General features: G+C 49.0%; 1 protein-coding gene across 1 annotated transcript in view; it reads right to left on the bottom strand.

Annotated features, from left to right (window-relative positions):
* LOC130133696 (GRB2-related adapter protein-like) overlaps positions 1-10,795 on the bottom strand; it is a gene marked incomplete at its 5' end in the record, with an annotated part of 28,383 nt that extends 17,588 nt beyond the window's left edge. Inside the window, 3 exons of the mRNA XM_056302088.1 lie at positions 9,105-9,273; positions 9,734-9,744; positions 10,633-10,795. Coding sequence (XP_056158063.1) covers positions 9,105-9,273; positions 9,734-9,744; positions 10,633-10,795 — 343 coding nt within the window. The remainder of the gene's footprint in view (positions 1-9,104; positions 9,274-9,733; positions 9,745-10,632) is intronic.
* Between the last annotated feature and the right edge of the window lie 335 nt (positions 10,796-11,130).

Genomic DNA, 11,130 nt, shown 5'->3' on the forward strand with positions numbered 1-11,130 from the left:
GACGCAGATAAAGCTCGTCCTCGGTGGGATCCGGGGGGGGGGGCGTTCTGGTGTCACAGCAGGATTAAGTCATACCGCTGAAACTGACCCAATACTGCGTCACTTGAGGGAGAAAAACGCAAACAAAAAACTAGAAGTCATGAAGTGGTGTCAGAAAGAGAGGAGAGAGAACGAGAGAGAGAGAGAGAAACAGAAGACAGACTTACATACTGACTGCCACAGAAAGAGACACAGACGAAGACAGACAGAGAGACAGGTATTAACTGTCTGACAGTGAGAGAGACACTCAGAGAGACCGAGGGACAAAGGAAAGAGAGCGACAGACAGACAGAGAGACAGAGAGGGACGGTGAGCGCGAGAGTGAGACAGTGAAAATGAACGAGACAGACAGACAGAGAGACAGAGAGTGAGAGAGAGAGTGAGAGAGACAGACAGAGAGACAGAGACAGAGTGAGAGGGACAGTGAGCATGAGAGAGTGAAACAGTGAGAACGAACGAGACAGACAGACAGACAGAGTGAGAGAGACAGACAGAGAGAGAGTGAGAGAGCCAGACAGACAGACAGACAGACAGACAGACAGAGAGTGAGAGAGACAGAGTAAGAGGGACAGTGAGCATGAGAGAGTGAAACAGTGAGAACGAACGAGACAGACAGACAGACAGAGTGAGAGAGACAGACAGAGAGAGAGTGAGAGAGCCAGACAGACAGACAGACAGACAGACAGACAGAGAGTGAGAGAGACAGAGTAAGAGGGACAGTGAGCATGAGAGAGTGAAACAGTGAGAACGAACGAGACAGACAGACAGAGAGAGAGAGACAGAGAGAGAGAGAGTGAGAGAGACAGACAGAGAGACAGAGAGAGACAGAGACAGAGGCTTATTGTAAAAGACTGACTGTCAGACAGACGTGCCACCATAGGCGTTTCCAGCCCATTTTTGGGGGTGCTGCAGCACCCCTAAATTGAACCCCGGCACCCCTAAAATTTAAGAGATTTTTTATTTTTTTACTGTGTTTAATAAGTTGAAGAAATGTCAAAACCATATCCAGTATATGGTTTAAACGTAATATTTTAACAACAAAAATACAGCACCCCCCCCCCCATGCTTCGAAAATGGTTTGATCCTAGAATCGCCCCTGCGTGCCACCAAACGGAGGGTGTGAAAACCGGTAATGAGGTCGACTGGTACAGATAAGCAGCCTGTTTTTCTATGGCACGAAGCTGAACTTGGTTTGGGTGGTTTCGATCTGTTTCACTCCTGACCTCCTGTCCGTGTAACCGGAAGGTCGCGTTAAAAGAAACCCGAGTTGAAACAAGGAGCATCCGGCTGCTGACTGTGGCCCCGCTGCTGGCAGGTAGAAAACGCGTTCTCAGAAGACACTCCAGCCCGCTGTCCTGACGACGGAGTCCCGGGGAATCGTTAAGAAAGTCCAGTCTCGATTCTGCCCGTCGGTCCCTACATAAACTGCGCTCGCGCTGAAGTTAGGTTCCGTTTCCGTGGTGGCGCCACGCAGCTTCCGCCTCCGCAGGTTAAACGTGCGCCGTCGTGGACCAGAACGAGCGGCGGTTGGACGCGTGGCTTCGTGTGCCTTGAAAAATGGAGGGGTGGCGCAAGTTATTCCGTGCAAGGGAGGAGGCACAACAAATATGGCCGAACACCTTGGCCTACTAACCGGCGTGCACGTTAACCGGCGCGCCGTGTCGGACACGATGCGCCGGTCTCCGTCTGCGGCCCCGCGGCCACCCTGAGCACGCAGCACGCAGCGCCTCGTCGCGACTGGGTAGGTGAACATTAATGACTGCTGTAAACTGTATGCAAATACTGAAATGTGACGTTTTGTCGGCCAGTCAGCGGTAAACCGCTGGGGGGCGTCGTCGCCAGCTTGTGGTATCGTAGCAGATCTAATAACGACAGCCGGTAATGTTGAGGCAAGGTTTACTGCGATCGCTAAGCCTCCTAGGCTACATAGGTAGTCGCCATCTTATATTCTCTTCTTCGTACTGTATTGACGTAGAACACACGTTTCATTACCCAGCAGTGCCTCCTAGCGGCCGTTACAAGATCAACATTACAGGACGCGGCACTTATCGCTCGCGTATACAACCAGCCTGAGAAGGCAGATATGCTCGTTTTTCTAAACAAGAACTGTTTCTAATTTAGGGAGTTTAACACCTGGTAGTCCGGGACCAGGGTGTGACTGTGTCTTTACTTCTTCATCTTCGTGTGTGAGGACAGTTGTTGTAAATGTAAATATAAAAATGAGACAGTCACACGGATGATCCGTTCTTAAAACAGAAGGGCTTGTATACAGTTTTTTTTTTAAATGAAAATGTCTTCTGTGAAAGAAGCATGTGACCTGTTTTGACCCCGCCTCTCAAAGAACCGGAACCGAAAAGCAGAATCGGAATCAGAATCATTAAAATCCAGACGGTGCCCAGCCCTAGTCCTGACACACTTCTGATGACACCGCCTCAAAGTCCCCCCAGATAGCAGACACATTTGGGCACCGGGGCACTTGTGGTACTTACGGCTCAGTGACGGCACTGGCAACTGTTGTGTGGGCCAGATGTGGCCCAAATGTAAAGAACCGGGCTTGACTTGGGTTATACAGCACATACTATGTGGGCCAGATGTGGCCCAAGTGTGGCTTAGTTGAGGCAGCCACACTCACCCCGAGTCAACGCCGTCATTCAAGGCCAAATGTGGGCTGTAAGATAGCTGCAGACGTGGGCCATATTTGGGCCAAAGAGTCTTTGCTATCTGGGACACAGACACGTTAACTTAGCATTTACTGTTATCTCATTAATACTGACTACATCCTGTGTTATCATATTTTTATATACTACATTATATTGGTGCAAATTATATTATGGTTTTATTCCATTTTTTTCTTGAGCACACCCACTTGGTAAATGGACGGCATTTATAAAGCGCTTTTCTAGTCTACCGACCACTCAAAGTGCTTTACAGTGGATGCCTCACATTCACCCATACACACACACATTCATACACTGATGGTGGAGGCCGCCATGCAAGGTGCCAGCCTGCTCATCAGGAGCAGTAAGGGTTCAGTGTCTTGCTCAAGGACACTTCGACACGCTCTCTGAGGATCAAACCAGCGACCTTCCGATTACCGGAGGACCCGCTCTACCTCCTGAGCCCTGCTGCCCATTCAGGCCACTTCTCTGTAGACAGTGTCCTACCAGAAAATGACCCCGTGACATCCGTCCATCCATCCATCCATTATCCGAACCGCTTATCCTGCTCTCAGGGTTGCAGGTATGCTGGAGCCTATCCCAGCCGTCCTTGGGCCACAGGCGGGGAGACACCCTGGACAGACCACCAGGCCATCACACAGGGCCGACACACACAGACACACACACACACACACACCTAGGGACAATTTAGTACGGCCCATTCACCTGACCTACATGTCTTTGGACTGTGGGAGGAAACCGGAGACCCCGGAGGAAACCCACACAGACACGGGGAGAACATGCAAACTCCACACAGAGGACGACCCGGGACGACCCACCAAGGTTGGACTACCCCGGAGCTCGAACCCAGAAAACTTCTTTCCGTGAGGCGACCGCACTAACCACTGCTCCACCGGTGCCGCTTTTTTGCATAATGTTAGATCTAATTTTCTTATTTTTCTCCTCCAGAAATTTTTTTTTTGTTGTTGTTGTTTTTACCCGTGTCATAGTGTCACCATGTGGGGAATCTCTTCAAGGCTAATTTCTGCTTTTTTGTAAACTTAGGTCTCCACGAATTTGTCAAGGCTTAATATATAGGTCACACCGCTGGCGGTTTCTTCATGGCCCAGGACATTTTTGCATTTATGGGTTTTCCGGGGTAGGTTGGCTCGGGCGATACTCCCATATTCACTAATATGATTTCAGAATTTAGAGAAAAGGCTCAAAATACGTGTGAGCTGTTTCAGTAGCACGACTGCAGGGGGGGCGGCAGGTATGACTAACCTGGTGGGAGCTGATGTGGAGTGGCAGTCGTCCCATACAAATGTATAAATGTAATGTATGGCAAGCCACCCTCAGCCGGCTGTCCTGATTTTTTTTGATTTTGATATACTTTAATGATCCCTGTAGGGAAATTGCTCTCTGCATTTAACCCATCCTGGCTGTGTAGCTAGCAGCAGTGGGCAGCCGCCGTGCAGCGCCCGGGGACCAACTCCAGTTCGTCTTGCCATGCCTTGCTCAGGGGCACAGACAGGAGGATTAACCCTAACCCTAACGGATGGTGGGGGAAACCGGAGCACCCGGAGAAAACCCACCGCAGACACGGGGAGAACACGCAAACTCCACACAAAAGACGACCCGGGACGACCCCCCGAGGTTGGACAACCCCGGGGTTCGAACCCAGGACCTTCTTGCTGTGAGGCGACGGCGCTAACCACTGCGCCACCGTGCCGCTCTGATGTGATAAATAGGACCTCCAGGCTGGTAAACAGCAACACGGTGACCTATGACCTCATTGCTGTGACCCAGTGTGAAATGAGGAGGTGTAATAAGGCTGTACCTCAGCGGTTGAACAGGGGAGGCTTCTTTGTGCTTTGCAGCTGTATGCATGCTCTTAAAAAACAGCTACAAACAGACTTGGATATCTCTGGCCCGAGAACTTTGTTTGCTAGCCGAGTAGCCTATATAATCCATACATCATTGTCTTTGCTGTCAAATACTGGGAATGGCCCTTCTTTTAAATCCTTATACTGTCATGACAGTGAACACAGCATCACGGTTCCTCTAGTGATCGTGGTTACTTCACTTTGTGATCTTCGGTTTTGTGCGCTTGGTTTTGCAGTTGGCACACCGTTTGACTAGAAAACGTGACTCGCGGGGATCTAAAGCGATTTGCCATGACGTCTACATTTACATTTTAAGTCATAAAGGTTTATGTCGGCCTAAGTGGGCAGGAAATCTCCGGTCTGAAAGTAACCATGGGGAGGGGAGGGGGGGTATGGTGAGTTTGCTCTCCCCTACGCCCTTTGTGTTAGTTATAGGGGTACATGTACCACAACTGGTTCAGCACCATGAAAGACCCCAGCCAGCGATCGACCTGGAACCACGATATTACCTATGTGACCAAATGAAAATGGAAATAAGAATGACGGCCTTGGTCAGTTAGAAAGTCCCTGTGCAGGGCGTCTGGGTGGTGTAAATCCTGTCTGCAAAACATGGCAACTTCTATAATAACTCCATCACGGGGACTCCAGAATTTATCTTTTCTCTTGCCAATACTTTGTGGACACTTGGTCAAAGTTAATTTGATCCTGTTTTGACAGGTGGGCATGTTGGACTCAAGACTCTGGCGGTGTTGTCCATCTGAAGCTGTTTTTAGTTCTGTGCAGTAAGATTGTGGAATTTGACGTACAGGCTGAACGCTGTGAAATAAAGCCCATCGGGAAATGTTGGCCCAACATGCACCGCCAGCATAGTGCTGGGCCGTATGGGAAATATTATCATCACAATAATCACAGGGACTTCTCCGTGATATAGATACTATCTGCTTACTACTACTACTACTACTACTTTCGGCTGCTCCCGTTAGGGGGCGCCACAGCGGATCATCCGTTTCCATCTCTTCCCGTCTTCTGCGTCTTCCTCTGTCACACCAGCCACCTGCATGTCCTCCCTCACCACATCCATAAACCTCCTCTTTGGCCTTCCTCTTCTCCTCTTCCCTGGCAGCTCCATATTCAGCATCCTTCTCCCAGTATACCCAGCATCTCTCCTCCACACATGTCCAAACCATCTCCATCTTGCCTCTCTTGCTTTGTCTAGATACTGTCTGCTTACATGTGCAAAAACTACCACGTTGACGAATCCAGCCGGGGGTCATCCCGTTGAACTGTTTGGTGATGGGAAGTGTGATATCAAACCAAAACCAGCTCTCTGACAGGACGCCCTCATGCATTTCAGGCCTCATTTTGTGAGGAGGCTTTTCTCTTGTGGAGGTCTTCCTCATTTGGGTCTAGGGTCTAAGGAGGGAGGGTGCCGTATGTTGTTGTACTGATTTTAAATCCCTTCGGGACCACCTCGTCTTTCTGGGCTGTACAAGTAAACGTGACTTAAGTTTGGCCTTGCTTCGGCTGCGGTCACGTGGGATCCGGGAGACAGGAAACAGCAGTTGGCGGAACGGAACCGGAAAACCCGCAAACTACTCAACAGAACGGTGGGGTGGTGGAAAAAAAACTACATGGGTTGCTATGGCGATGTTGTTTGCAGGAAAAAAAATATATAAACGTGTTTTGTGTTTGTTTTATTTAATTGTAAACTAATTCTGTCAATTCATATACGTATAAATTTAATCCGCCATCTTTACTTTTTTTGTGACGTGCTACATAACATCCGGTTTTTGGATCCCCCTTCCCCTCCCCTTCCTCCCTAATTGTACTTGGCCAATTACCCCATTCATCCGAGCCGTCCCGGTCTCTGCTCCTCCCCCTCTGCCGATCCGGGGAGGGCTGCAGACTACCACATGCCTCCTCCGACACGTGGGGTCGCCAGCCGCTTCTTTTCACCTGACAGTGAGGAATTTCGCCAGGGGGATGTGGCACGTGGGAGGATCACGCTAGTCCCCCTCCTACCCGAACAGGCGCCCCGACCGACCAGAGGAGGCGCTAGTGCAGCAACCAGGACACATACCCACATCCGGCTTCCTACCCACAGACACGGCCAATTGTGTCTGTAGGGACGCCCGACCAAGCCGGAGGTGACGCGGGGATTCGAACCGGTGATCCCCATGTTGGTAGACAACGGAATAGACCGCTACGCTACCCGGACGCCCTCAAAAGGTTTAAATATTTTAATGTTGGCTTTACCGTCTGGTGTTTTTACCATCCTGCTCTCGTCCACAATAATGACTTCCGGTTTGCTGTTCAGTGGATTCCATGTGACTGCAGCATTAGCTCAATTTCTGGATGTCTAGCAGCACCATTAGCAAGTCCTCCACAAAAGAAGGGGTACAGGACTTCTCTGAAGCGGATCATGAATACTTTTTACTCATTACCTTAACGGTTTTTGCCAACAGATGTTTTCACAAGGACATAAAGAACGAACAAATTTAGATTATTGTTATAACTATTTTTCCATAATACGCATGTGTCTTCCTCTATGGCGGAAGTAACACAGGAAGACGTTCAGCAACAGAGCTAAGCTAGGCTAAACTGAGCTAAGCTAGGCTAAGCTGAGCTAAGCTAGGTTGAACTGAGCTAAGCTAGGTTGAACTGAGCTAAGCTAGGCTGAACTGAGCTAAGCTAGGCTAGACTGAGCTAAACTAGGCTAAGCTGAGCTAAGCTAGGCTAGACCAGTGTTTCTCAACCGGGGGTCCGCGGACCCCTAGTGGTCCGTGGTGTAATTGCAAGGGGTCCGTGAAAATAAAATATCTTTTAAAAAAAGATCCTATGACATTTATAGAAATAGGATTATTTTACTCAAATGTGACTGAGACCTTTATCTACCTAAACTATAAAGGGTAACAGGACTTTTTTCTCTAATTACATCTGTTTCACAAGTGTAATTTATTGTATTTTAATAAGAGATCTCGCTCCCGTTTGCATTGTTAAAAGTTACTGAATACATGTTCTGTTTTGTTACATATATCTGAAAGTTACTGAATACATATTCTGTTTTGTTACATATATCTGAAAGTTACTGAATACATATTCTGTTTTGTTACATATATCTAAGTTACAACTGAAAGCTCTTATTTTTGCCCCAAAGAGTGAATAAATGCTATAATGCAATTTAAAATGCAGCTTCTACTGTTTCTATCAAATTGCAACCCTCCTCCCCCAAGATCAGGTGGAGGGGTCCTCAGGGTAGATCAAAAATACGCAGGGGGTCCAGGACCCCAAAAAGGTTGAGAACCACTGGGCTAGACTGAGCTAAACTAGGCTAAACTGAGCTAAGCTAGGCTAGACTGAGCTAAACTAGGCTAAACTGAGCGCTCAGCGTTCCTTCAAACTGAACACACGGACGTGAAAGAGGAATCCACCACATTGTCTGACTCTGTGTAAGTAGGACACAGTAAAACCCATGGAAAAGGAATGATCCCTCTAATGTGAAAACCTGACTGACTCTGGGCGGTTCAGGAGGGACAGAGAGGAGGAAGACGGAGATAAAGAGATAACGACCGATGACAAGAACAGCTGTTTTGAAATCGAATGATGTGTGAACGGAAAGGAGATTAAACATAAATGAGGTTAATACTCGGCATTATGCAACAGATCTGGAAGGAGGCGGCGATTCAGAGTCCATGGCAAGAAAGAATGAGAGAGAGAGAGAGAGAGAGAGAGAGAGAGAGAGAGAGAGAGAGAGAGAGAGAGAGAGAGAGAGAGAGAGAGAGAGAGAGAGAGAGAGAGAGAGAGAGAGAAAGAGAGAAAGAGAGAGAGAGAGAGAGGAATACACTTGCCAAGACAGGAATATGGAGGTAGAGAAAAAAGGAAGATCTACAGCCAATAATGGATGTCAGAGTGAAAATTAAGAGCATAAGATAAAGAAGGAAAGGGGCGTCCCGGTAGCGTAGCGGTCTATTCCATTGCCTACCAACACGGAGATCGCCGGTTCGAATCCCCATCTCACCTCCAGCTTAGTCGGGCGTCCCTACAGACACAATTTGCCGTGTCTGTGGGTGGGAAGCTGGATGTGGGTATGTGTCCTGGTCGCTGCACTAGCGCCTCCTCAGGTCGGTCGGGGCGCCTGTTCGAGGGGGAGGGGGAACTGGGGGGAATAGCGTGATCCTCCCACGCGCTACATCCCCCTGGTGAAACTCCTCCCTGTCAGGTGAAAAGAAGCGGCTGGTGACCCCACATGTATGGGAGGAGGCATGTGGTAGTCTGCAGCACCTCCCCGGATCGGCAGAGGGGGTGGAGCAGCGACCAGGACGGCTCGGAAGAGTGGGGTAATAGTACAACTGGTGAGAAAAAGGGGGAACCCCCCCCCAAAAAAAAAAGAAAGGGAAAGAAAGCATAAAGAAAGACAAAGGATTCAGGAGAATAAAGAGTATGAAAAAGGAAAAACAAAAGTAAGTAAAGGAGGGAGAAGGAAAGTGATGGAAACGGCACAAACAGGTGGTTCGAGTCTTACCCTGGCGAAGTGCTCGGGGTCTCTCAGGAAGACGGTCCTCTCTTTAGCGATGCTGTTGCTGTGGTAAAACTCTACCAGTTCGTTTAGCGAGGAGAAGACCTCCTCCCAAATAAAGTACTGACTGGAGCGGTCCTGCAACACCTTAAAATGCTGCACATGGTCCCCATAACTGGATCAGAGAGAGAGAGCGAGAGAGAGAGCGAGAGAGATCCAAAAAGTTTTAGCAAATCGATAAGGAAACTTCTTTTTTTGCAGCTTGGGTCATATTTGGCAGTTTTTAGCATTACTTGTATCAGTTATAGTATCATTTTCCTCATCGGCTTCTTTTTGGAGATCTTGGGCACAGGACCACCGCTGGACTCGGCGTCACAGTGGTGTCTTATGGGGCAACTGAACAGCAGTGTTAAACGTGTCCTTTAAGCAACAAACCCGGTCGTGCAGCATTTCTCAAAGTGTGTGGCGTGGGCCCCCCCCTCCGGGGGGCACAGGGGCATGACGGGGGGTGGGGGTGGGGCATGACCGGGGGGAACGTAGTGCGGAACCACTTTTTTGACGCCGGAATCTTTTTCACGGCGGAACAATCAACAAAACGCGTTTTCATGAGACGGAGAAAACTTGGTTTCAGTTACACGTCTACAAACTGGACACAACAAGGTATGGAAGTTAAATCAATAGAAAGGTAAGCGCAAGGTTAAGATTCACAAACGGAATATGATAAGTCTAACGGGTAAAAAATGTGAGTGCAGATGGGGGTATGAGCAGTGTTGGACGTGTAACAGAATAGAGGTGTACTGTAGGCCAGTCACTAGGAGACACGAAGCGGGCAGCATTGCACAGTAGTACACCATATTGCACACAGCCTGTAAATGAAGTTGCCTGGATAAAGTGCAGGAATTTAAGGAGCGGTCACGTGAGTGTGGTGAACTTGAGTGAGTGTTGTGAGTGATTGCATGATATTTGCTGCAGAAGTTAAAAAGACAAAGGTCTAAAGTTTGGGGCCCTTCGGTATAAACCGTTTTGGCGACAGCCTGTGCTCACGTGGAAGGACTTGTTGAACATCATCCGTCCATTTACTATCCAAGCCACTTGTCCTGCTCTCAGGGTCGCGGGGATGCTGGAGGCTTATCCCAGCAGTCATCGGGCGGCAGGCGGGGATACACCCCGGACAGGCCGCCAGGCCATCACAGAGCCAACACACATTCATACCTAGGGACAATTTAGTGCAGCTATTCACCTGACCTACATGTCTTTGGACTGTGGGAGGAAACCCACGCAGACACGGGGAGAACATGCAAACTCCACACAGAGGGACGACCCAGGACGACCCCCAAGGTTGGACTACCCCGGGGCTCGAACCCAGAACCTCTTGCTGTGAGGCGACCGTGCGCCCTGTTGACCATGAAATGGCTGCAAACGAATTTCCTGTTTAGAACCGTTTTCTAACAAGTGACTGCTAGCAACACGCAGGAAGCAACACCGAGGATGTGTCCTGTTTGCCAAGTGTCCCCAGTTTCTGATGACGTCTCACAAAGTCACAGAAGCGCTCTTTCAGCTCCGGAGACGAGGCCGAGTCACATGGCGTCTGGAGCACCGCCTCATCAACAGCCCCGAGTTTCTCCCTCTTCTTCTTCACCAGACCAAAGACGGCTAATGAACCATGTCCTGTTTCAGCCAGACTTCCTTTCTGACGACTGGAGGAAACAAAGAGACTTTCAACCTGGCCCTGTTTCTCTGAGGCACTGTCTAGTCCAGTGTTTCCTCAACCCAGTCCTCAAGGACCCCCTATCCTGCATATTTTCTTTGCAACCTGAATAGGTACCGGGTTTGTAGTTATTCAACCAATCAGCAATGAATTTTGTCAGATGATGCACACCTTGCATAATTAAGTGCTGCGAGATGATTGTCGAGTAAGTACAAGCAGGGCCGCCTATGCAGGGTTACAATGAAAATCTGCAGGATAGGGGGTCCTTGAGGACTGGGTTGAGAAACACTGGTCTAGTCCCTCCTACACCGCTCTCTCGTTGTG

Source organism: Lampris incognitus, unplaced genomic scaffold, assembly GCF_029633865.1.
Source record: "Lampris incognitus isolate fLamInc1 unplaced genomic scaffold, fLamInc1.hap2 scaffold_479, whole genome shotgun sequence".
Taxonomy (NCBI): domain Eukaryota; kingdom Metazoa; phylum Chordata; class Actinopteri; order Lampriformes; family Lampridae; genus Lampris; species Lampris incognitus.